Source organism: Euleptes europaea, chromosome 4, assembly GCF_029931775.1.
Source record: "Euleptes europaea isolate rEulEur1 chromosome 4, rEulEur1.hap1, whole genome shotgun sequence".
Classification (NCBI taxonomy): Eukaryota; Metazoa; Chordata; class Lepidosauria; order Squamata; family Sphaerodactylidae; genus Euleptes; species Euleptes europaea.
In genome coordinates, this window is record NC_079315.1 from 38107641 (window position 1) to 38135325 (window position 27685).

Below are 27685 nucleotides of genomic sequence, written 5' to 3' on the forward strand. Positions count from 1 at the left end.
ATAAATAAAGATGTATCTTGTCTAAACTGGCGTGTGCAGTCTAAGTAAAACAGTAATGGCCTCGTGACATCCAAAATGTGCAGGGACCTGTCCGATTGTGATTGAGGGTTGGAATAAAATACGGGCAAAACCATGTCCTGGGACAGATGGAAACCAGAGACAATTTTGGGTAAGTGGTCCATAGTAAGCCTAAGGACTACCCTGTCCCTATGAAATTTAGTGAAGGGGGTGTCATGCCGGAGCGCCCTTAAGTCCCCAACCTAGTGGGCTGATGTAATAGCCACTAAGAAGGCCATTTTGTAAGTTAGAAGGTCCAGAGGACAGGTGGCCATAGGCTCAAAGAGCTGTTGAGTAAGTTGAGCCAAAACCAGAGAAAGGCTCCACTGAGTCACAGGAGGCTTCTCTGGAGGGTAAATATTATTTAAACCCTTACGGAATCTTTTACACTGGGGTGAGAAAATAGTGAACCTGAATCAATGCCTGCACGGAAGGCCGAGATGGCCACCAAATGAACCTTTATTCCTTCCTTTCTTTTATTCCTTTAGCCCTTAGAAGCTCCTTGATCCATTGATCTTGAGCAGCGTAATTTTAAATCTAATGTTTGAGGGATATAAGGACTGAAATAAATCTTGCCACTGACAATATAGCCTTGGGATCCCTGTCACTTAATAAAAAAGGCATTATGTCAGACACAGAGGCATTCAATTTATATGTTGAAAGGGGAGAGATATAACTTGATCTAAGTTCCTCATAAAAGCGGCATTTCAAAAGGGAATGAGCTAATGAATCAATAGAGCCAGAAGAGCAAGGACAGGTCTGGGGAAGGAGGGTATGGTATATTCAAAATTCTGCCTTGCCTAACCATAGAGGGGTTAGTTAGCATTCAATCTAGCTAAACAGACGGCTCTAGAAAGACGAGGAGTTGTCAAATAATAAGTATAAGCGGGCAAACCACATAGTGGTGGTATTCCGAAAAACTGAGATGAACAAACACAGCGAGCACGAAAAGTAGTGCTGTTATAATCAACTCTTTAATGCGCTTTTTAATTTTGGCAAAAGCATCAGTTTTCCAAAGATCTAATATCATATCCTGCGAGAAGCCCCAATGACAATTTCTCATCTAAGATTTTTTGCCATGAGGATTTAAAAGAGTTGTCCTTCAGAGAAGCTAGGAGCCCCTCCGTGCTAAAGCACAGCAAACGAACCTTTATGGAAGTATTGGAAAGGCCTGAATCCTTGAGAGACAAAGGTAATCAAAAACCTAGGCCAGAGTACAGCTGTCTGGTCTAAGGCCTCTGGAAGCCGCCCAGTGGGAAAAATGAGTCCACTTAGAGTTATATGACCGTCTGGTAACAGGTTTCCTGGAGGCCAACAGGATATCCACAACCCTATCTGACCATTGCTCCATTGCAGGATGAGCCAGGCAGTCAAGGGGAGGGAGGACATGTCGTGGTGACAAATGCTGCTTATCAACAGGAGATCCTCCCGCGGGAGGAGGTGGAGAAACATCCTGCTGGCCAGTTTCCACAGGAGGGGGAACCAAGGGCACTTGGGCCAGTAAGGGGCAATCAGGATGATGGAGGCCTGATCCTGAAGTTTTGCTATGGTCTCCCCAGTAGAGGCAACGGGGGGAAAGCATACCCTAGACCACTGCCCCACTGGACCTGGAAGGCATCCCCTATGGACCGTGGGTCCGCTGCTGCCCTGGACATGTTTTGAGGGACGTGGCAAATAGATCTATACTTGGGGTACCCCACTCGGCAAAGACAGGGATGAGGCATTGCGGCTGAAAGCATCTGCCCCCATGTTGGATATGCCTGAAATATGCATGGCAGTGAGGGATACATTGTGGGTGATGGCCCATTCCCAAACCTGCATGGACTCTTGGCATAGGGCCATGGAACCCGTGCCTCCCTGCTTGCAGAGGTAGTATTTTGTGGCCGTGTTGTCACTGGCCACCAAGGCACTGGAGCTGGCAAGATGTTATGAAAAGGAAGCAAGAGCATATTTTACTGCTCTGAGTTCCAACACATTGATGTGCAGCCTAGACTCTGCTGCAGACCATCTACCTTTCACAGATAAGTGTTGACAATGAGCCCCCCATCCCCCAAGAAAGTCATCTGTAAATAGCTGAAAATTGTGAGAGACAACTCTGAATTGGACTCCCTTCAGAAGGTTGCCCACATGAAGTAACCATCGCAGGGACCTAGTAAGTCTATGGGGGATGGACACATCCTCCATTGAGGCTCCACATTGATCTTAAAGTTCTGTATGAACCAGTTCTGCAGGGGTCTAGCCAGTGGCACCACTGTGGTGGATGCCATCATTCCCAGCAGTTTCTGTACCCTAACTGCTGGTTGGTACCTACATGTGATAACATGAGAGGCCAAGCGAGTGATGGCTGTGACTCTGGACTGTAGTAGGAAGGCCTTACCCAACTTAAGAGTCTAAAACTAAGCCTATGAACTCAATAGACTGGGTCGGTGTCAACCTGGATTTAGTGAAGTTTACAACAAGCCCCACCTGTTGGAGAGTCTTGAGAACCAATGCCACCTTTTCCAGCCAGTATATTGGAGGAATCCCCTACCAGAAGCCAGTTGTCCATGTAGGGGTAAATTGTGCACCTTTGCAATATCAAATAGGCAACGACCTCAGAAACACATTTGGAAAAGACTCGTGATGCTGTGGAGAGACCAAAGGGCAGCACTGTGTACTGATAGTGTTGGTTATCATTCCTACAATGAGGATGTATAGAAATATGGAAATAAGTATCCTTGAGGTCAAGGACTGCAAACCAAGAATTAGGCTGGAGGAGGGGGAGAATTTCCGGGATGGACAGCATTCGGAAGGAGCGTGTTCTTATGTACTTATTCAAGACCCTCAGATCCATGATGGGCCTCTTCCCTCCATCCTTCTTGTTCACAAGGAAGAAACAGGAGTAAAAACCATGGTGGACTTCTGAAGGGGTCCTCTCACAATGGCACCCTTTTCGAGGAGTGAGCATACCTCCTCACACAATTGTGGAGGGTCAGGTCCCCAAGAGGGGAGAGAACCACACGGAGGAACAGTGTAAAATTCCAAAAAGTAACCGCTTTTAATAATTGACAAAACCCAACTATCCCTGGAAATAGAACACCACTTAACAGCAAAACACTGTAACATTAACAGATACAGACAGGTCGGTCAGTCATGCCATAAGTTTTTTTGTTGTAGGAGGACCGATCAGGAGATCTATCTCCTTTCTTGCCCCCTCCCTCTGTTTGGGCTGGTACCTCTTAGCTTGTTGCTGAGGGTAGAAGGGCTTGGACTGATCCTGTTGGGGATAGTTGTAGAATTGAAAAAGGTAAGGCCTAGACTGGTAGTTCTGTTGCCTGTATGGAAACCTCTACTTAAAGGAGGTGGGTTGGGTGATGCCAATGGCCCTAGCGGTGATCCTATCCTTACGGATGTTATTGAGCCACTCATCTGTATTTTCATTAAAGAGGGCTTTCCCATCGAAGGGCATGTCCTCTACAGATGATTTGGCATAACCCGAGAGGTTGGATGAGCTCAGCCAAGAGTGTCTGAGTAGCATGACATTAGCCCCATTGTCCTACTAGCAGCATCTGCCACATGGCAAGCTGAAGAAATCTGATACTTGCCCAGTCTGGACCCCTCTAAGAGGAAGATTTTTCTTTCTTGAACTTTGTCTTGGGGCAGGGAGGTGAGTAGGTTAGCCACCCTGTCCCATAGGAACATTTGATATTGGCCCATGAGAGCTGAAAAATTGGAGACTCTGAGGCCTAAAGCCCCAGCAGAGTAAATTTTTCTGCCCATGACACCTAATTTCCTCCCCTCCTTATCCAGGGGGGCGGTATGACTGGTCCCCAGGCTCCTAGAGGCAAGGACCCTAGCCCTCTCTTCCAACTCAGACTGTGAGTCAAGTATTGGATCCGAATGCGTCGGTGGCATAGCGACAGTTGCAGAGTGCAGCCAGGTTCACCCTGAGCCCAAGCCTGGAGCTCATATTGACAGTAGCCCCACGGGGTGTGTGGTCCCCAGTGGGGTCAAGCTCAATAGCCGTCGCATCCATGACACTCCATGAAGGACTCGTTTGGAAAAGTCCCGGGTTGGTTTCCATAGAGTTCCTTGGGGTCAAAGTGGACATGGGAGACTTCAATGACGTTGTCATCAGATGAAGAGAACATCTTGGAGCCACTTCTCGAAGGCGACAAGGTTCTGGGTTTGCCAACAACAGGGGCATCACGATGTCAAAACGAAGAAGGGGATTCACGACGATCCCGATCTTGAAGTCGAGGAGACCGCAGCCGAGGTCTGGATTCTTGGTTTCTGGATACTGACTGGTGAGGTGGGCATGTAGCGGTTGGGGTCGATGGCCGAGCCTTCACTACGGGAGCAAGCGCCTCAACTTCAGCAACATCTAGATGGATAGGGCTCAGCTGTACGACAGGAGTCACAGCTGAAGAGAGTTCAGCAGCATGTTTATCCATGGGAGTTGATTCCTCCAAAGGTTGAGACCTCCGACCTTATGAGTTCGGGGTCGATGAACCTCTAGGGGACGATGCCCCTTTCGAGGACAACGGAGCCGATAAACCACCATGTGCAGGTTTAGAGCTTGATTTTTTTGAATGTTTCGACAACTAAGAGGAATGCTTATTTTTCTTAGAAGATTCCGCAGGGGGTTCAGACCCCAGTCTCTTCAAACTCGAGGAAAGACTTTTGGTCGATTGAGTGGAGGCATCGACATAGAAGAGGGAGACTTCGATTTTTTGGCTCCCAAATCCTGAGTTCCAGGAAACTTCACAGCCTGCTCCCACAGGGCAGCCTTTAGCCTCAAATCCCAATCTTTTCAGGCACTGGGTGTAAATAGGGCACAGGCCCGACAAGCATAGGGGATATGGCCCTCACCCAGGCACATGAGGCAGTCCTCATGTTCATCTGATTTAGCCATCTTGGTCCTGCAACTCTTACATTTTTTGAAGAGTGCCATTTTGGATCCAAGGTGAGTCAGAAGATAGAAGAACAGTAGAGAAAGATTACTAAATATGGAGAGAAAACTCTCTGAAGACAAACGAAGCTACGAAGCATCCTCTAACTGTGGCGGCAGAAAGAGAACTGAGGGAAGGATGCTCCCCACTCCTCCGTCACATGACCAAAAGTGCAAGAAGGACCGTTGCCGGAGGGGAGGGAGAGCAATCCTTGTTGCTGGGCAAAAAAGAAGCTTTCTAAGCATTCCGTGGCAGGCCTGTGCAGGTGCAGTTCTCATGTCGGACTGCAAAGAGGCCATGACAATGAACATATGGTTACTTCATTGTACAGGGCAATACTCCTCCAGTTTGCAGAGCCAATCAGCACAGGGTGGTCTGGCTATTTCTGGCAGCAGATCAAAAAATCAACCCCAGGGCAGTCTGGCCACCTTGAGAGCACAGATATAAGCACTGCCGGGTACTGATATTTTTAATTGAAATATTAGATTTTTTAAAAGTCCATTCTCCTGTAGTGACACAAAAACTGCACTGAAACAGAGTTTACAGGAAAAGGATAGGAAGTCTCCCTCTCTAGTTTAATTGTCCTAGGAAGCCAAAGAATCAGAAGGCATAAGCAGTAGGGAGGGGGAATTATAATAATGTCAGGTTTCAACCAAAAAAAAATTGAATTGTCATTCAGCCCTTCAATTGATAAGAGATCTATTAATTATTAGTCTGACCTTGTTTTCCTTCCATATCAAGATAGTACCAGCAGCAGGAAAAAAACCTTTACCTGAACAGTTTGTTTGCTGGCTTGAAGTCTTTGTTCAGTTAAACGCAGCTGAGATGTTAATTTTTTATTTTCTTCCTTCGACTTTTGGAGAGCAGATACTGTTGTTCTTTTTGAATTCTGTAGAACTGCTAACTGCTGCTGTAAAGATGTAATCCGTCCCCATAGAGAAGCAGAGGAGCCAGGTTTCTGGACCACAATATTTCTTCTCTTCTCTCTGTTTACTAAACATTGGTTACATTCATCAACAATTAATTTGACACCTTTCATAGATCTTTCAAGAAATTGGTATCTTTGAACATTTTAGTGCCTGTAAACATACTACGCTATCCAGAAGTCAAATTTATGCATCTTTATCTGTAAACTTTTAATACTATTTATTAGATGATGCATTATTTTTTCATAATCATCCACTAGAATTGAAAACGCTATCCAGTTTTGAAAGCACGTTTTCTATTATGGCAGAAATAGCAGTTTAAACAGACCAGCGTTTTCCTGGGGCAGATGCTTGCGTCAGCATCAAAGGGGGAATGTTTTCTTTTTTTATCATAATCATCCACTAGAATCCACTGCCTTTTATGGAGAGTTTCAAGGGGCTTTTGTCAAAATAGCCTTTTTTGGCTTGCTGTGCCCAGCAGCAAGCCACTGAGGAGGTGGCACTGCTGCGCCATTCCTGAGTGCTTCCTAACTACCCCCCCCCCCAGGATTGCACTCATAGTTGGTCATTCTCCATGTCAGGTTTCCCAGTGTGGCACCTAAAGGCACCGTGACACTTCCCCTGGCGCTTGCTGAGCATTTCAAAGTGAGTAACTATAGCAGCTTTTGATGGCCCTTTCCATCAGCTTTTCAGATTCCCTGGAAGAAGTGAGAACATAAACACTGACCCTGACATTATGATCTCTGCGATGGTATTTAGGATACATCCATCTTAATAGAACAGCCCATTCCAGGGCAAAGGTATTGAGCTGCAGATCTTTCCATTAGATCAAACTAAAGGCTACCTGAGCAACCTCTTGCCAAAACAAGGCAGACCAACGTTCGTTTCAGATGTGGGCTCAGAACTCATGAATATGAGCCAGAGGAGCAGACAGTCTAGCAGTATAAAGGTCAACATCTGCCATTAAGTGGCAACCACAGAGATGTTGTAGATGATTAGCTGATCTGAGAGCTCAGTTTCAGGCCAACAAGGACAAAAGAGTTCTAATTAGCAACTGCAACTGACAAAAACAATCCTGACATCTCTGGAGAAAGGATAAAGCTTGACAGTGGATTTTCTCTCCCTGAGAAATTCCTCCCACTCACTTTGGAGAACATTTCAAATACAACATCAAGCAGAAATACCAGCTCATGGTTGCAGGTATTTATATACATTTGTCAAGTGAAGTGAGAGAGGTTGTGGCTCTGAGAAATGTGGAATATAAGCCTGGCATCTTATGCCAGTCATCACTCCATCCCACACAATTTCAGGAAATAACTGCTGATGGAACTCCCAACTCAATCATAGCCAGACACTTCATACTTTTCCATGGGGGAATCATAACTCACAGAAATTTGATCAGCTGGATAAGGGCTTGACTAGCTTTAAATATAGGTAAATTTACTCATGGTTAGACATCCTGTTCTTTTCTTTTTCCTCTCCCGGAGCTCTATAATCAGGACCTCTGGGGCAAAAGGTAGTATAGAACAGGAGGTGAAAGGCCCAGGGGTCTCTCTACCTGGGGCCTCTTTTTCATTATGCACTACTGAATCAATCTGTTGGTGTGGTACCAAAGAGTGGCAAGAATGCACCTCTGTTAGATAAGACAGGAGCTGCAGGAGACCATGCAGATCATCTGCCTTTCAATCTGAGGGAGAAAACTGACTTAGAAGAGCAATGGCTTATCTCTCAGACCACCAACTGTGAGCTAGTGGTCCAAATAAGATCCTTGTTGAGGGTCTCTATAAAGGTTAGAAAGCAAAACAAACTAACAAAAAAAACCCCACACACTCTCTCCTTCTGCTAAGATACAGCATGTGGAAGATTGCATGAAAGTTTGGAGCATTCCTAGAGGCAATATTTCTTCTTTTCTACATATCTGCCTCCCATCCTGACCTGGAAGTGTAGACTATATATTCCAGAGTGACACAGAAGATAACTTAGAGAATGTTCATGTATTCTCCAGTAGGCAATCCACACACCCCTCTACATGCCAGGTGTCTTAAAGGCAGTATGAAAGATGCCTTAAGAATATAAAAGACCATTCAGCACCAAGCCCTTCCCTGCCCTCCTCCTTAGGGATTTCCTCAGTACCATAATAAGAACATTCACAGTGTATTGAATCAGCACCGATACACCCATCAACATGGCCATCCAAGACTACCATCCTCATGAATATCTTCTTCAGCTGCTTCCCTTGGGATGATGTGGGCTTCAGGTGGATAGAAAAGTGGTAGCCAGAACAGATTGCACTTTAATGGCTTTTGGACCTTAGTCATCTGCCTTAATTGCTCAAAGTCTCCCAATTAACAAATTAATTGGCCTAATATCAACTATAATTTTAATTTTCATAATACAAGTAATGGAATGGGGTGAGGAAAGAGAAACAAGTGTGATATTTAAGTGGCTTTGATCACATACATTGATCTATCCATATGGACATGCACAAACGCAAACACCATTTTGCTTAAGTATCTAGCACAAAAAGTGTATGTGAGTCTTACCTTTACTAATGTGCACAGAATTAAAGGTCTTCTTCCTTTGGAAAGGGGCCAGTTCTACACCTTTGTCCTGTGGCAAACATAAAAAAGGATAAAAAATGCACTACTTGTTTTAAAGTGGAAGACTCTCCCTTCCTGCATCAACACATCACCAGGAATGACACTTGTAGGGAAAAGAAATTTGTTGGATTGCTACTAGTAGGAGGTTGTTCCATATTCTTAAGATCTGAGTATATAAGAGCCTATTGAATGTGATAGTTAATAAGGTGAAAGCAGAAATATATGGGAATAATGCCTAACTGGAAAACTAATTCACAGATAACAAATATTGGCGTTCATCTAGCCAATCACTTAGGTACATACTGCTACCACAGAATACTACAAATCAGATATGTTTTACCCATTAAGTTAGAATACATCCCAAGACATGTAGGATACGTTAGTTCTTCTGTGGAGCTTATAGTTCTTATCCTCTTTCTGTAATATCAAAGCAGGTATCACTAAGTTCAACAAGAGTATGTACTAGAATAGAAGGGTGGAAAAAATACAACGTTGTTGCTAACTAACTTCATACAAAGGTTGTGTAAGAGCTAATTCAGAATTTTTCAGAGCAGCATAGTTCCTTCTTCTCCACTGCTGGATGCCATGCCACTTCGACACCATCTCTTAAGAGAACATGTGGGCTGTGTGAATTACACAGATCCTTTCGTAGTTGGCTAGAAAAGTCCAACATGATCATATTGATTTAAAAAGAGGAAATTTCTAACAGGGGTAAAGGAAGCAGTCAAAAAAAAGGTTAAAAGGGAGGGAAAGAGGGTGAAATCTCTTCAAGACACTTCACAGTTATTTTAAGCCAAAATAATAGAAGCTTGGTTAGAATGTACACCATAGATTAGGAAAGCTACCATTAAGTCCTAGAGGATGCGAGCATGGTTAACAAGCAGAGTCAAAGAAGCCATAAAAGACCAGAATGTTTCCTTTTTAAAAAAGTGGAAGTATTGCAGAAGAGAAAACAAAGAAACACAAGCTCTGGAAAAACTAATCTAAATTTATGATAAATCAAGAAAAATATTTTGAGAAGTACATTGCTAAAGATTATAATACAACTTAAATTAATATATTTAAATATATCAAAAGCAGGACGCCAATGACGGAGGCCATGGGAAATAGTATGCTGGCCTAGACTGACCTTTTGTCTGATCCAGTGGGACTCTTTTTGTATTTTGATTACTATGAGCCCATTCCTGAAGGGGGGGCAAAGCTCCTTAGGAGCCTGTGTGACCCCATGCTGGCGTAGGTGCTACCTTATCATGGAATAAAGTGGCACCTACGCCGGCACAGGGACAAACACACCAGCGTCCGGCCACCATCAGCACAGCCATGCTGCACTGTGCCGGCATGGGGTGAGGGCACGTTCCCAGAGCGTAGCCTTTAGGCAGCTTCCATAGCCGTTGCCCCAGAAACGCCTCTTTGAACAGCGGTGGGGCTGCGTCACCTTTTTTGGTGGCACAGCCTCACTGTTCACTATGGGGAATTCCCCCTTTTTGTTCTTTATTTTATGTTGAAGGATTTAGCTCATTATGTATTTGATTGCCCAATGTATGTACAACCCAGGAACAAGTTTCTTGCTGAAATATTAGCTAGTCTAAGCCTTTATTCTGACAAAGAAAAAGTAATATTTTTGCTATCAGATGTTGATGATTATATATCTTACAGAATGGCACTGTATGCCCTGGCAGCAAAGAAAATAAGGACCATAGATGTCTCTTTGAGAGCAGTTATGTAAAAAAACAGTTTCACTTACCTGTAACTGTTGTTCATCTGGTGGATCTTCTATGCAGGCATACATTGGGACTGCGCAGGCGCAGGCCAGCCACGGATAAGATTTGTCAGCTTCTAGCAAAATCTAAAAGAGAGTGCTCCCCCTCCCCTTGGGGCATACAATCTCCCCGCCCATGGTCACATGACCCAAGGAGGAGGGAGCACTCTTCCCTCTAGTTCTCCAACCTGCCGCCACGGAACCAACCACTGGTCTAGCGGAGAGGTCCCACAGCGGGGAAGGAGGGAGGGATGTGTGCCTGCATAGAAGATCCACCAGATGAACAACCGTTACAGGTAAGTTAAACTCTGTTTTTCATCTGCATGGCTTCTATGCAGTCCCACATTGGGAGAGTAGCGAGCTCGCTTACCAGGACGGTGGGTGTGGGACAGTCACCAAAATAAAGACTGCAATACGGCATGTCCCACGGCTGCATCTCTTGCCGAGTCCACATCCATAGCATAGTGTTTCATAAACGTAGAGGGCGTGGACCAGGTAGCAGCCTTACAGATGTCCCAGAGATCTATCTTAGAGAAGGCGATGGAAGCCGCATACACTCTGGTAGAATGTGCTTTGATCATAGGAGGGCACACCTAGTGAGCAAACTCATATGCCGTCTTGATGGTTGACGTGATCCACCTCAAGACGGTCTGAGGAGAAGCACGACGACCTTTGCGATGCCTGCCGAAGCAAACAAAAAGGTTGCCATCTTTGCGGAAGTTTTGAGACCTTTTAATGTAAAAAAGAAGGGCTCTGCGGACATCTAGGGAATGTAATGCCCTATCAGCATCAGAGGATGGGTGAGGGAAAAAACAGGAAGGACAATGTCCTGTGTAAGGTGGAAGGCTGAAACGACCTTAGACTGACTGCTTAGATGATGACTGGTGTTGTTGAACGGCCGGAGTACGTGAGCGGGATGAACGGCTGTGATCTGAAGAAGACTGTCTGGATGAAGAGCGATGAGATCAGGAGCGGCGAGAAATGGATCGGCACCGACGACTATCGCCTCTGACGGCTCCGACGATAGGATCGGCTCCGATGGGACGAATGGCTCCGACGGGACGAACGGCTCCGATGATGGGATCGACTCCGACTACGGGATCGGCTCCGACGAGAAGATGGCCGGCGTTTGCAGGAAGCGGATCAACTCCGACAATCAGCTCGACGTCGAGAAGATCGGCTCCGACAGGTAGATCGACGACGGTGAGAGTTCGACCGACACCGACTGGATCCGGACGAAGCCGGGGATCAGGAATGGCGTAGAGAAGTCGATCGACGCCGAGGCCATTGGCCGGGCTCGAGATGGGACGAACCCTTCGGAGACTTCGCTTGGTTCCTTTCAACCGAACGCTGGGAGTCCTGTTGAACACTCACAGGATGGGGTGGTTGATCGGCACCGACCTGGAGCTCTGTAGGTTCTGCCCGAGGCCCTTTATCATCAGGCTGTGGGGACTTTGCAAGCACCGGAGGCACATTTTTATAGAGGTGAAGGAGGTGCTGTTTACACTCAGCCGAGTCTTCCTGGGCCCTGCTCGGACACGGAACCGAGGGGGTAGCTAGGGAATGAGGAGGCGAATCCTCAGTGGTAATGGGCTGCTGTGCAGCTTCGTCAGGAGCTCGCGACTCAGACAGACAAGGCGAGCGAGGCGACTTGGCTTGGGATCGGTGTCGAGGGGTCCTCGGCGACCTCGAAGGTGATCGACGCCGGGGCAATTTTGAGCAGGACGCATGGTGCGATGAGCTGCGGCCGCGGCCATCTTGCGAAACCGGAGCAATAAACTTTGCTGGCCGAATAACGACGGAGGAAGGCTTCTTAGAAGGGCCAACTTTTTTGGACTTTTTTGTAGTAGGTCCCACTTCGGATTGGGACTTACCGGTCGAAGTACTCGGTTCAGCAGAACGACCTCGTGGGCGAAGTGACTCTTCATAGAGATGAGAAAGTAACCGAGTCGACCGAACCTTCAAGGCCTTGCTGGTGAGTTTGGAACAACTTTTACAAGCTGCCGGAATGTGGCCTTCCCCCAAAGGAGGCATTCAGTGTGGGTATCATTCTTCGCCATCTTAGTACCACACACAGTGCATTTCTTGAAAAGTGGAGCTTTTTTGGGGCTCCATGGCTAGAGAGAGGTGCTGACACATTCTCTCTCCGTGGCGGCAGAAAGAGAACTGGAGGGAAGAGTGCTCCCTCCTCCTTGGGTCATGTGACCGTGGGCGGGGAGATTGCATGCCCCAAGGGGAGGGGGAGCACTCTCTTTTAGATTTTGCTAGAAGCTAACAAATCTTATCCGTGGCTGGCCTAAGCCTGCGCAGTCCCAATGTGGGACTGCACAGAAGCCACGCAGATGAACTGATTTTGTCTGCGGTTGTTGTCTGTATTGTTCTATCAAAATTAATTATTTTAAGGTCATTTATACTATTGTAATTCCAATTTTATAGCTTGATTTTTATTGTCCATATTTATGTTTTAATGTGTCTTATTTGTTGATAGTGTTTTGTAATAGCCTATGGTCCTATACAAATAAATTTATTCATTTATTCTTTATTTTATTTTTTAAAATGCTGTTTTTTTCCTCTGCGGCAGCCAGAAGCAGCGTAGCCACACTGCCTCTTCAGAGGCTTCCTGGCGTGGGGTCATAGGGAAACCTACGCCTGTGCGGGGTCACACAGGCTCCTAAGAAGCCTCTAAGGAGGAAGCGTGGCTGCGCCGCTCCCAGACACCATGGATCCACCCGCCCCTTCAGTAATGGGCTGCCTGCCTCAGTTGTGTGCCATTTTCCCAATCCAATCTAGTATTCTTGATAGTTATGAAAGCAGACTGAGATATAGACACAGTGGACCATACCACTTTGGTAATGTTACAGTCTCTTAAATGATAGCAAAATAGTTTGCAGACATTATGCAAAGCTGTACTTGGCCTGGGGGATCAGACAATGGCTTGGATCCCCCACAAAATTCTACTGATAGAAAGTATTTCCATCAGTGGCATGTGATTTTCTCCCTGTTTCCTTCCTACAGCCCCCAGAAATGCTGCTCCTTGGATATAGGGTACCCCCAGGAACAGCATGGGTCAGACATTTACGGCAGGAAGGGAGAATTTTATCCATTCCCTTGTGGTAATTCTCCAATGGATCCAGCCCTCTGCATTAATTTATAACAGCCTATAATTCTCAAGGCACTAAACTCGTATGATAGGCTACCCAGACACCTCTATTGTTGGATGCCTGATCAATTTCACTACAAACAAAATTGTCTGGAACAACTTATCTGGAGTTGAATGCCATTGCCAAAAAGCATAGAACAAAAAGCATATTCTTGAAGGGAAGTGAAAACAATCTTCCAGTGGAAGGTTCCCCAGCCACATGTATTCTATGAATTTACTTGTGTGTGTGAAGTGCCATCAAGTATCTTATGACTCATGGCAACCCTATAAATTAATAAACTCCAAGACATCCTATTGTTAACAGCCTTGCTCAGGTCTTGCAAACTGAGGACTGTGGCTTCCTGTATAGAGTTAATCCATCTCATGTTGGGTCTTTCTCTTTTCCTGCCATCTTCAACTTTTCCTAGCATTATTGTTTTTTTCCGTGAGTCTTGTCTTCTCTTAATGTGACCAAAGTATGATAGCCTCAGTTTAGTCATTTTAGTTTCAATTTCTTTATTGTCAACAGCAAAGTTAAAGTTCCTCAGTAGTCATTACTTTTGTCTGTTTGAAGTTCAGCTATAATCCTGCTTTGGCACTTTCTGTTTTAACCTTCATCAGGAGTTGTTTCAAGTCTTCACTATTTTCTGCCAGCAATGTGATGTCATCTGCATATCTTAAATTGTTAATGTTCCTTCCACCAATTTTCACTCCGCTTTCATCTAAATCTAATCCAGCTTTCCTTATATAATCTGCATAGAGATTGAAGAGGGAGATAAAATACATCCTCATCTGACATGTTTGCAGACTGGAAACCATTCTGTTTCTCCATATTCTGTCCTAACAGTAGCCTCTTATCCAGAGTACAGGTTGCGCATCAAAACAATCAGATGTTGTGGCACACCCATTTCTTTAAAAACCAACCAAGGCTTTTTATGATACACACAGTTGAAAGCTTTGATGTAATTTATGAAACACAAGCTTATTTTCTTCTGAAATCTCTCGTATGCTCTGGTAACCACCATAAATTTGCAATATGAGCTGTAGTGCCTCTTCCTTTTCTGACTCCAGCTTGAACATGTGGCATTTCTTGTTCCATATATGATAACAGTCTTTGTTGTAAGATTTTGAGCATCACTTTACTTATGTGAGCAATTAATACGATGGCCTAATAGTTGCTGCAATCTTTGACATCTCCTTTTTGGGGAACTGGATTGTAGATTGTTTCCAGTCTGTGGGCCATTGTTTTGTTTTCCATAGTTGTTGTCATATTCTTGTTAAGGTTTTTGTAGCTTGGAATAGCTCTATTGATATCCCATCTACTCCTGATGATTTGTTTACTTAGAAATAGCCAAAAATGGATATGCAAGAAGATTAAAAAACAGTCAATAATTTTAAGAAAGTGGGAGTAACAACTGTAGAAAACTAATAACACTTACCATGAAATAGTTACACTGGCTACCCCCAGGAACAGGCTAGCAGCCTGTATCCTATACTTAACTGCTGGAAATCTTACAGATTGTATATTAGACACCTTGAGGACAAGGAACTGCAATTCCCCAACATTAATTTAGGTGGGTTATTGTATTTAGTACCCATTACGTATTTGATGGTAACTCTGAATAGACAACACAATTAAATGTGCTTAAATCATACTTCACCTTCATATGATGTGACTTGCTTATGCCTTCTAAATGCACAGTACAGGGGCGCATTTCATTCTCTTGCATCTTATTTTGTTCTTCCTCATCTTTTTTGCCTGTCACTGGAATCTGTTGGGGTGTTTTTGAGATTATAATCCCCAGACTTTCAGAAATTGGTATTTCAGAATCACTAAAAATGGGAAAACAGCGAAAATGTACTATTCTTGGGCTAGAAAGTTTTTAGCTATCCAATAAAGGAACAAATAAAACCACCATAGAATAAACATCAAACAGCAAAAAAAAAGAAAAAAAAAAGGGTGCAAATCTGGCACATTACCATGAATAGTTAAGCAAAAAAATTCCTTTATAATTAACCTAAAGTAAAAAAAAAAATATTTCATCCTTTTTAGATTATTTCTGCATACAGCAAACAAATGGAGAAAAGAAACATTTACTATCTACTGCTCTTCCTCCATGAAAGTTTCCTGCATTATTTGCCTAGGTCTCTAAGGACTACTCAACACCTGACCCTTAGACATTGGAACTATATCTAAAAATAGAGAATAAGGTAATTCCTTTTCCCTTGCAACTGTCTTGGAAGGCATTAATCTTTTCTCTGGAGACTGAGGCATGCACATTTCAGGCACTGCATTTTCAATGACCAAGTATAACAACTTTTGACAGGTTATAGAGGACTTGGCCTAAAAAAAGGATTCAGTCGGAATACAAATGGAACCTATTGACTCTTGCCTTGCTGCTCCACAAATCCATGGCTGAATTTTGGAATCCACCTGTTCCTCTTGCTAAATTTATCAAAAACCCTATTTTTAAGAATATAAAAGGAACTATTGTTGTTTTATTTGACCCCTTACTAATTTGCAGATAATACTAAATTGAGAGGGGCAGCAAATACGGTAGCAGACAGAAAGGGAGGACAGGAAGGGTTGTGTCAGTGTTTCGCTCTCGTGGCCCTTTCTTACATGCCCAAGGAAACACTGATCTCCACTTTGGGGTCAGGAAGCAATGTTCCTCCAGGCCGGATTGGCCAGAGATCCTGGAAGATTTTTTTGGCCATCTTTTGGGCATGAAGTAGGTGTGGGGGGAAGGTAGTTGGGGTGTGTGGTGTGTGGGGGGAAGGTAGTTGGGAATTTCCTGCATTGTGCAGGGGGTTGGACTAGATGACTCTGGTGGTCCCTTCCAACTCTTATGATTCTATTATTTCTCTATTTTTAATTGCTACTTTACATATATGTACTGTTCTTACAGTTTATTTGAATGTCTTTTTAACTGTTCACCAGCTTGACAGCCCTAACTGGGCAGAAAGGGGGAACACAATATTTTAAACAAATACATAAATAATTGATAAACATGAGAACAATAGTAAGTTCATTTTAAGATTACAGCACTTTGGTTCTTCAAATCTGAAAAAGTTCAAGTTGGCCTTAAATACTTCAAATTCAAATATTCATCAAATGGTTGTCCTAAACATGTATTTACAAGGAATTAGTTTTGAATCCTAAGAGCACTGGATTAGCATATCTGATCCCACAGGCCACATGGCATCAGTATCAGTACTCTTGGACCCATTAGTAATCCGCATACACAGTACACTAGGGGAACCGCAGGGTCTTTATGCAGGTAGCAAAATTCATGTAGCAAAAAAGTATTAATAGAGCCACATAAGTTTTATTTTTCTAGAGAAAAAGTTAATAATGGGAGCAAGTCTTGGATCCTTGGGCTCCTTTCCTTTTATTGTGTGTTGAATGCAATATCCTAACAAGACTATACCAAATTTATTTGTATGGAATCTCCCTAAATTTATGATCTGTGACCCTTTCAATCTAAAACAAAGATAAGCCAGGTACAGTCCATCTCAAACATTATCTACAAGGGGCAGAAGAAGTTTGAGAATTATTCACATGATTAAAACCAAGACTATCTGGGGAGTGGGGGGATGACACCTGGCAGAGCCCTTGGGAAAATTTCCCCCAGCCAGGGGACCTCAACTGTGAGCATAAGAAGCTCCAATGTGAATGCACCCAAGTTGAATGGAATTACTTCTAGGGGGTGTGAAAACAGTATAATATTCCTAATAAGAGATACTGTTTAAACACAAGATACTATTAAATCCCCAAGCACCAAAGAAATTCAGATGCAACTGTTGCCTGCCACTGCTAGATGTTATGCTACCTCTGACTTCCTATCATATGTCATCATATGGTTTACTTGCCCTTGCCCCCCTCTCTCTACCTGTTCAGCCAGCTGTGAAGCATAGCTGAGAATGTACTACAGGAGATGAAGACTAGCTATGAAAAAATAGGTAGTCTTTCTGGATTCCTCTGAAGTGTCAAATCTAACCTCCTAGAAGTTAGCAAGTGGTTGGTTCCATATTGAGTAACTGCAGCCATGGTTTGAAAAGGAGTTCCACCTTGGATCATGCTTTACCTTTGTGTTATATGGAGTGGGGGGGAATATAGTGACTTTCTGCATTAGTGACTTTGCTGTTCAGAAGATGGGATTTCAGTAACAGACTGCATAATATGGTGAGATGCTTAATTAAACCGGTATAAGTTCTGAACAAGAGAAAAACATGGAAATTAAAAATGGTGCATAAATTTTGTAGAAACTCTACCTAAGCTACTGTAAAAGAATAAACAAATGGTGAATTGATAAAAAGTAGTAAAATATGAAACCAATTCACTAAGCACTCTGGCTCTTAAAAATTCATAATGGGCAACGTCATTCACAAATGCAGGTTTGAATCCCTAACAATTAATCATGGGAGCTTGATGTACGAGTGGCCAGAGCCAAGATTACTTATGTATCAACAGGTTAGTGTTACAATTATATTACCGCCTGTAAACAGACTTTTTATTTCTTTAAGTGCAATTTGAAAATGGATAACCTGTATTGTAGAAGAAGTCTGGTAGCCAGATGACACACAATTATCTGATAATAAATTATACTCAAGTTGTGAGTAGTATTAATTCTTCAATGTTATAAAACTAATATACACAATGTATCTAAAACTTTAAAATTATTATTTGGCTAGAAAGGCCATCACATCTACCTATGAATATGTGTTTACAGATTTTCAAAATTGCTAATGCTTTCATTCATTTGGCTAAAAGGGATATTGTCCACCCTGACTTTAGGTAATTTTAAAGTTATGAAGAAATACAAGTCAGCTTGAATTAGATGCAAAACAGAAAACTTTCAGAAAAGATGGAAATTATCTATCTAATGTGTACGTTACTTTAAAGTGTGGGAAAGGTCTGAAAGTGGGTAATGTCTGTAGTATTTGGAATTATATGTGTAAAATGAAAAAGAAAGAACAATAAAACAAGCAGGAAGCTAAACAACTTTTCACCATTGTCTTTGACAGGCTATGGAAACTTCCAAAAGTGGTATTGTTTTAATTCTTGCCTGTTCTGTTTGTTGGGGACTTTGTGACTGTGTGCCTATGCAATTCAACTTACCTTTACTGGCCTAATTTTCAACCAGTCCTTCAATTAAAGTTAGTACAATGACTGAACATAAAACATACATGCAACAATTAGTGTGGATGGTCCTTAATTTAAAGGATTTTAAACAGCTTGTAGACATCTGGTAGCAAGCCGAAATGGGTCATTCAAAATTTATCTAACTAAAATTATGGGAGGAAAATGTTTCTCCTCCTGGGTTAGCACGTCACAAGATAACTAAACCAACTCCGTAGGCTTGCCTGGGAATCCTTAGCTGTCAGTGGTGAATATGCAAAGGGCCAGCAAATTAAATCAACCTGCCAAACTGTCAATTTCAAGCCTCATGACTGCATGAAAATAGCATCACTGGAAGAAATCAAGCATTGCCTTCTTTTGGGTTTCCTGGCACCTATTCAAATACTCATGCAGTTGTGGCTAATTTTGCATGCAAATTTCAGTCAATAAACTCAGAACAAGACCTCCCAAGACATTTCAAAGGCTCTGACAGTATTTTTTTCTGAATACCAAATCGACAGTAGTTGAAATTCAATCTCTATTTGCTAGTGTTTTACATATGCACAGTGTCACCCTCTACAGAGTTACGTTAATGAGAGCCGTACCTGCTTTCACTCATATCCTCCCAGCCATCCTTACTGAAGTTCTCAAATACACCGCTCATAACCTTGATGGACTTATTGAGGAAAGACTGGTGATGTTTCACTGAGCTCTTTTTCTTCCCTATTTTCCACTTTACTCTGGAGCTCGCACTCTTACATCTACATGGCCCACAGGTTGCCTCCAATGTGGCCATAGTATCCGCTATCCTTGCTTTGTCCAAGGAAGTCTGCATTTGCTTCACTTGACTCAGCAGATCCTCATTTTCATTTCTCAATGTGTTGGCTTCTGCCACTTGCTTCTTCAGAGAGGTGACCTCTCCCTCAAGCCCATCTATCATTAACTGAAGCTCTGCTTTGTCCTGCTTTATTTCTTTGATCTTTTGCAGTAGTTTCTCCACCTCCTTCTCTCTGGTGTCTGCTTCTTCTCTGTGCTGCTTAAGAGATGCTTTCAAATCACTGTTATCCTTCATTAACCCTTTATTAGCTTCCATCAATTGCCTTGATTCTTTCTCAAACCCTTTCAGCCTTCTTTCTAATTGGAAAACCTAAAACAGGATAGCAAAAATAAAATAAAATAAAATTTAACTTTTCAGATTACAGCCAATCTCCCCCTAATGTTCTAATGTCATATATACTTTATGAAAATAAATGTGCATTGAGTACAAGGACAAAAGCTATTTCAAGTACCTAATTGAAAAATAATTTCAAGGTTCTGTAGATGAACACATTTGAACTGCAATAACACATCTGTTGAGCAAAGGGCAGATGGTAAAAGAAGTTAGAAATTCTTGACAAAGTGACACAGTCAGAAGTGTGCTGATTAAACTAAACAATATTTGCCAAATCTAGGAATGCTGATTCCTAGAGATATTACACATATGATCATGCTAAATTTTACCAAGCTAATCCTGATATATCTTTGGATTTGTACAGATGGGCATCTTTAAACTTGTCTTTATGAGACAATGTAAATACACTCAAAATGAATATTATACCTAGGATTATTTATATTTTATGTGCAATTCCTTTCCATATAACTTGAAGATATATTCATAAAATAAATACTTTGTTTTGGAAATTTATGTGGGGTTCCTTACCACCTCAGATTTCTTTAAAGAGAAACTTTCATTCAGTAAAGGAGGATTTGGTTTCCCTGATCTTAGTTTATATCATCAGGCATACTTGTTAACTTGTATTAATTATTGGGATTGCTCTTTGCAGTTGGACTATCCATCTTGGGCTCTTTTGGAGGCTTCTTGTCTGGTGCCCCTCTCTAAGTGGAATGCATTAAGGTATACTTATGCTAGAGTGGATCCCATTCCTCCTGCAATTTCTGCAATTACAGAACAATGGTGTATAATGTAATGACAATATCAATTTGATCAATTTTCACATGATAAATTATCATTACGGGCCAATACAGATCTAAAACCTGGGAAGAAATCTTTTTTTATATAGAAGGCTTGGACCAATACGGGGATTTTTAAATTGGATCAATTGATAGATTATGATGATGAGTTTTGGTCATTTTCTCAGCTGAGGTCTGAATATGACTTGTTATCTTCTGTAGAATGGCAATATATACAGTTGCAATATTTGTTGGTATCTAAATATCGCTCTGAGGCATTAAGTGTCTCAGAGACCCCTTTGCTGCTGGCAAATGTTAACTAAATCAAGGCAGAAAAAACCCCTTCAATATTTGTTTATAAATATTTGATGCCAATTAATAAATATGATATTCTGTGTCTCAGGAATGAATGGAATATGGAGCGAGATTGCCTTGTTTTGCCAAAGCAATGGGATATGGCCTTAAATTTTATATCTGCTTTCTCCACAGATCTTAAGTTGGGGCATATTCAGCAAAAAATTATGTTTAGAATACACTGAACACCACAGTGTCTGTTTAGCAAAGGATTCAGTAAAGTGTCTAATTGTTGACGTTGTAACTAACAGGATGTGTCCTTTAAACATATGCTTTGGGTGTGTCCAGTCGTTCGGTTTTTCTGGGAAGAAGTTATTACTCAGATCAATTTTGTTTAGACTGTTCATCAATTTTTGAGGATGCTTATGTACTTTTAAACTACCTGCCCGTCTCTTAGAGGCTAACTGATGGTCAACAAAAATGGACCCTCTGTGCCATTACCGCAGCTAAAAGACTCATATTACAATACTGGAAAGATAAAAGCCCACCTCCAGTAAATCAAGGATTGAGGGCCACAGAAATCTATCAGTATTTGAATGCAGGACATATAGATGGCAATTGCCTATGGACTTATTTTTAGATATTTGGAAATTTATTATAGTAACTTATATGTAAATCTGCCACCACTGTTATATTTCTGCCCTTACTTTATGTATTTCTTTTTTTAAAAAAATCTTCTTTAGTTGCTGGATTTTAAGTTTTTTCCTTGCTCTTTTTTCCTGTTTTTTAAAATAAATAAATAAAATATTTTCCAAGCTTTATTAATATAGAACTGAATTTTCTCAGTAGATATTTATAGTTTCAGTCATTTCAATGCAGATACTTAGTTTTTTTCCAATGTGTTTTCCAAAGAATTCCATATAAAAATCAAACTACCAGCTATAATAAAGGAACAGTTTTACATAGTCCATTCATTTGCAGAACTGGCCAATAAATGGTAATTTTAGAGCCTATTCATACCATGGTTTTATAAAACCGGCTTGAATAACACTCAAGTGGTAGATGACTTGTAAAACTCTGGATAAGTCCCACTGATTTTCTCACCATCAAATCAATACTTTGATTTGTTCACAATGAGGGAAGGGCTCACATGATGCATATTTTCAGAACAAGAGACAGATTTTGGTTATGAAAAAAGTCTAGGATTTAGGAAGCAATGCTGTTAATGCAAAAGAAATACAGAATATCAAGGTGGCTCATCTATAAACACATCATATACTCTAGAAATCATCAATCACATTTAAAGGATCAGTATTCCAAACTTTTACATATTATTTATTAATGGCTTTGAAATGATGCTATGAACTTGAATGAATGAATTTATTTTTACAGCAATAGCCAGAACACAACCACCAAGTCACAAACATAACATGCTAAACATAACGAAAAAGGGTTCTTTTCCTATGTACAGAGTAAGAATAAGAACAAGGACAAGATAAGCCCATTGCGGGGACCGGAAAGTGAAATTATAACAGGAGATGAAGAGAGGGCAGAACTGCTCAATTCCTACTTTTCCTCAGTCTTTTCTTGCAAGGGAAGCGGTATGGCATGGACAGAATACATGATGAGGGAAGGGATTTGCAGCCTAGGATTGGCATTGGGGTAGTACACAAACACCTAGTTTCTTTAAATGAAACAAAGTCCTCAGGGCCAGATGAACTGCATCCAAGGGTACTCAAAGAACTTGCAGATGTAATTTCTGAGGCTCTGTCCATTATTTTTGAGAAGTCTTGGAGAACAGGTGAGGTGCCAGAAGATTGGAGGCGGGCAAATGTCCCCATCTTCAAGAAGGGGAAAAAGGAGGACCCGGGTAACTACTGACCCATCAGCTTGACTTCTATACCGGGAAACGTTTTTGAACAAATCATTAAACAGTCAGTCCTTGAGCATTTAGAAAGGATGGATCTGATTACTAAGAGCCAGCATGGGTTTCTCATGAACAAGTCATGTCAAACTAATCTTATCTCCTTTTTTGAGAAAGTTACTACCTTGCGGGATCAGGGGAATGCAGTAGACATAGTTTATCTTGATTTCAGTTAGGCTTTTGATAAGGTTCCACATAGTATTCTCATAGACAAATTGGGAAAATGAGGTTTAAATCCTATTTCTGTTAGGTGGATCTGTAACTGGTTGACAGATCGCAACCAAAGAGTGCTTGTTAATGGTTCCTCATCCACTTGGAGAAAAGTGACTAGTCGAGTGCCTCAGTGATCAGTCCTGGGCCCTGTGTTGTTCAACATCTTTATAAATGATTTGGGTGAAGTTATAGAAGAGATGCTGATTAAATTTGCAGATGATACTAAATTCGGAGAGGTAGCAAATACAGTAGAAGACAGAGCCAGGATACAGGATGATCTTGACAGGCTGGAGAACTGGGCTAAAACTAATAAAATGCACTTCAACAGAGATAAATGTAAAGTTCTGCATTTAGGTAGGAAAAATCAAATACATAATTATAGGATGGGGGAGACTTGTCTCAGCAGTAGTGTGTGCGAAAAGGATCTTGGGGTCTTAGCAGACCAAACGCTGAACAGAAGTATAGTGTCCAGATCACGCAAAGTGATGGTATCACTTTACTCTGCTCTGGTTAGACTTCACCTAGAGTATTGTGTTCAGTTTTGGGCACCACAATTTAAGAAAGATGTGGACAAGCTGGAACATGTCCAGAGGAGGGCAACAAAGATGGTGAGGGGTCTGGAGACCAAGTCCTACAAGGAAAGGTTGAAGGAACTGGGTATGTTTAGCCTGAAGAAGAGAAGACTGAGAGGGGATATGATAACCATCTTCCAGTACTTGAAGGGCTGTCATATAGAGGAGGGTGCTGAGTTGTTTTCTGTTGCTCCAGAAGGTCGGACCAGAACCAATGGGTTGAAATTAAAAGTTTCCGTCTAGACATTAGGAAGAATTTTCTAACAGAGTGGTTCCTCAGTGGAACTGGCTTCCTCTGGAGGTGGTAAGCTATCCTTCCCTGGAGGTTTTTAAGAAGAGGCTAGATGGCCATCGGTCAGCAATGCTGATTCTATGACCTTAGGACGATCATGAGAGGGAGGGCACCTTGGCCATCTTCTGGGCATGAAGTATGGGTCATTTGGGGTGTGTGTGTGGGGTAGTTCGGAATTTCCTGCATTATACAGGGGGATGGACTAGATGACCCTGGTGGTCGCTTCCGACTCTATGATAAATGTAAGTAAGTTAAATAATCTCTTTGTAAAAGGAAATATCAAAAGATTAAAAAAATTAAAATCAAGTTAAAATTAACCAATATCGTTATTAACGTTATTAATCTTTTCCAAATGGATTTTAATTGCCATGGAGCAAAATTTGGCTACCTGAGAAAGACAAAAAGAATCTCGCTCCCATAGAACAAATTTCATTTCCTCTTCCTTCATTACATTAATAAGAGGATAAATCATCTTCTGCTGAATATCCTCATTATGACCACACCTGAGAAGAACATGGCTTGTGTTTTCAATTGCTCCTGCCCCACAAGGGCTATTCCCACTGTGCTCTTGGAAGTGTCCTAAATTTTCCCTCCAATGATGCTGAGGGTTAAGCTGATCTCGAGCGAGAGTTAAAGATCTCCTTTGCTTATTTAGCTCTAGAGCAGATAAATACTCAACTGGGGCCAGTCAGTAGCAAGTTCTAATAGGAGCTAGGTAAGCCGGGGAGTTCCTAAGCTCTGTTTGTCTTTTGATGTCACATATCCTTTGCCTCACTAAGGACTTTGCTTGCTCTAGACTGAGCTCTAAAAGGGATTGGGGAGAGAAGCCAAGGATTTCCATTCTTTTAATAGACTGCGTCCACCATCTAGATTTAAACTGATCCAGCCTAAGCAAAGGTAAAAAACCTTCTGAGGCCTCATATGCCTTCAACCATAATGAAATGGAGGCTAGGGTAATTCTTGCATCAATTTTCAGCATGCCTGTTTCCAAGTGAACCCAGGAATTTGAAATGAAGCGAGGAATTTGTAACACAGCCCTGAGAAATTTTGATTGGACCTTCTCCAGTGGGCTGTAACTTGATTTAGAGGAGCCTAATATTGTACCATAGAACATTTGGCTGATTGACTAAGCCTAGAAAAGAGCCACAGGAATATAAAAGGCTCCTTTCATCCTAATTTTTTTTAGTATATTAGATGAAGATCTCTTTGCAGTCAGTGCCACTTGTCTGTGGTGTTCAGTACAAAGGCTGTTCATCTGGAAAGTCACCCCCAAATATTTAAACAATTTAACTTGCTCAATACTGTTCCCATCAATTAGCCATTTACTCCTTTTCTGATGGTTCCCAAATGCTAGCACTTTGGTTTTGTTATAATTTATAGAGAGCGCTTCAGCTTTACAAAAATTAGCCAATCTTCCCAACGCTCTTTTCTTGCCAACCTGCGTTCTGGATAAGATCATCACATCGTCCGCATAGAGTAACAGCGGCATGCTATGCGGTGCAATTTTCGGGGGGTGCAAATCCTCTGAGCTTAAGTAATCACCAATATTATTGATGAAGAAAGAAACAAGGCAGGGGCAAGAAGGCAACCCTGTCTAACAGCTTTAGCTGAGAAAACGGGCTCAGTAAGACTCCCATTTCTGGTGCATCGTACTCTAATAGACATGTGCCTAAGCAGAGCCTGTATAAGGAAAAGAAGTCTCCTATCTATGGTGGATTTTTCTAGTTTACTCCACAAGTGGGCTCTAGGAATTGAGTCAAAGGCCGCTTTGAAATCAACAAAGGTGGCACAGAGGGAGATAATGCATTTCGAGCTGTATTTCTCTATAAGATGTTGTAGGATTAAGCAATTCTCCCCCATGCCTCTGCCTCCTCTAAACTCTGCTTTGGCTTGCATGATTACCTTTTCCTGATTTAGCCATGCCGTTAGCTTTTCCAGCAAATGTCTGACATAAATTTTCCCAATTACATTAAGTAGACTGATCTGTCTGTAATTACTAGGATCTTTTCTGTTACCTTTCTTAAAGAAAGGAATTATGACTGCCCTGCCTCAGTCATTTGGAATATGTCCTGTGGAGTCTATGTAAGTGAACAAGGCAGCCAAAAAGGGGGCCCACCAGTCTTCATGTTTTTTGAGGAACTCCGGTGGTATACCGTCCTCTCTGTGGGTCTTATGCTATGAACTTAGAAAAAACAAAGGATTAAATAGGACTCGGTTTTGATGAAAATCTGGACTTTTCTATGCTAATAAGCCATTATCTGGGCTGTTTATCAGTGTTTTTAGTACTGAAAGAAGCAATATTGTGCCCAATATCATGTTAATGAAAACAATTAGAAGACACTCTGGAAGAGATAACTAAAACTCTCAGCTATAGCTACTTCCCTATCACTGTCCCACCATCGACATTCACCGAAGACAACAATGCATCACCTTCTAGTAAGCCTGGACAATACTTACAACACAGTTACTATTCCTCTGTGTTCACAGTGATGCCTATCAGTTATTCAGTTAGCCTATATTATAAGCCCCTTCCTATCTAAGACATTTGTTGTCTCAGTTTTGAAAGAGAAATTCTTCTTTATTTAAGTGGAAGACTCAATCATTTATAGTAGTTGAAAGGAAACAATGCAGGTCTTCAGGGTTTATACCCTAAGGTTTCATGATAACACCTTATATCCGTAGAGGTAGAAATTATAGTGTACCTGGCAAACAAAATTACTCTGAAACACAGATGATAGGAGTAACATCCTCTACTGTAGCTCTCAAATTATTTCAATTACTCACTCTACCTTAAGATAAATGAATGTGAGCATTTCCTGTTCTGTGTTATTATTTTAACATGATGTTTGTCATTCAGTAATAACGAGATGACAGCCTTCATTACCTGACCATATGGCAAGTGTTAGAAGTATACACAATCAAATCATCTGCTGTAAATTACCACATTTCCTACAAGCTAATTCACAAATATAAGATAAATGGACATAGCTATAGTGTTATTAAGTAACATGGTCTTGTATATCTAATTTCAGCATAGTTCCAAAATGTCTATTTCAGAAACTTGAGAAATAAGTAAGCGGTGGGAAGGCAGAATTTTTTTGGGGGGGAAAGTAATGCACACTCCCTTAAGTGAACAGCTTATAACAAACCAAACTACTTAAGAAAACTGGAAATATGTTCAAAACATAAACTAATTGGAATAGTTTGTTAAGTGCACAGTGGAAAATGACAATTGCTGTTTCACAACTGCAGAGCTTCCCAGACTTCGGCTAGCTAAAACATATTATACGCATACAGTTGAAATGTTTATACTTACAGTGCAGAGGTAAGAATTTCCTGCTCTCAAAAGAGTTTAGCTACATTGCTCTGTATGAGTCACTGATAAGGGTGTGCCAGAACAGTGACTCTTGCAGTAATGCAATAAGCAGTCGGTCTGAGGGAAAATAATTCTGCTGTGTTTTTATATGAGGGGGTGATTAAATGACCCAATCATACACTCTACTGAAATCACTTAGAACCGTGTTGGCGAACCTATGGCACGGGTGCCACTTCCGGCACGCGTAGCCCTTTCTGCCGGCACGCACGGTTCCTCCAAGCCACTGGTCTTTCCGGCTCTGCCCCACCCCGGATGGGGGAGGCTGTAGCCCAGGGGTGGGGAACCTCCAACATCATTGGCGGTGGCCCCCAGACTCTCCCACAGAAGCTGCCGCCATTGCCGCCGCTGGAGCGTGCGCGGCCGGCCAGGCGGGTGGGAGAGCGGGGGACAGAAGCCGAGCGCCCACACTCGGCATGGCCGGCGGCTTCTCCGGCGCCCTCTGGGCCTGTGCGGGCGGAGGGGCATGGCTGGTCGGTGGGTGTGAAGGAGGCGCCCTCTGCCCCACCCTGCTCGCCTCTCACAAGCCTGCC

General features: G+C 42.1%; 1 protein-coding gene across 1 annotated transcript in view; it reads right to left on the minus strand.

Moving 5' to 3' along the window:
• CNTLN (centlein) overlaps nucleotides 1–27685 on the minus strand; it is a 286353-nt gene that overhangs the window by 91121 nt on the left and 167547 nt on the right. The window contains exons 15-18 of the mRNA XM_056848744.1: nucleotides 19140–19681; nucleotides 15074–15245; nucleotides 8458–8524; nucleotides 5761–5981 (exon numbers count right to left, since the gene is read on the minus strand). Of these exons, the coding sequence (XP_056704722.1) occupies nucleotides 5761–5981; nucleotides 8458–8524; nucleotides 15074–15245; nucleotides 19140–19681 (1002 nt within the window). The remainder of the gene's footprint in view (nucleotides 1–5760; nucleotides 5982–8457; nucleotides 8525–15073; nucleotides 15246–19139; nucleotides 19682–27685) is intronic.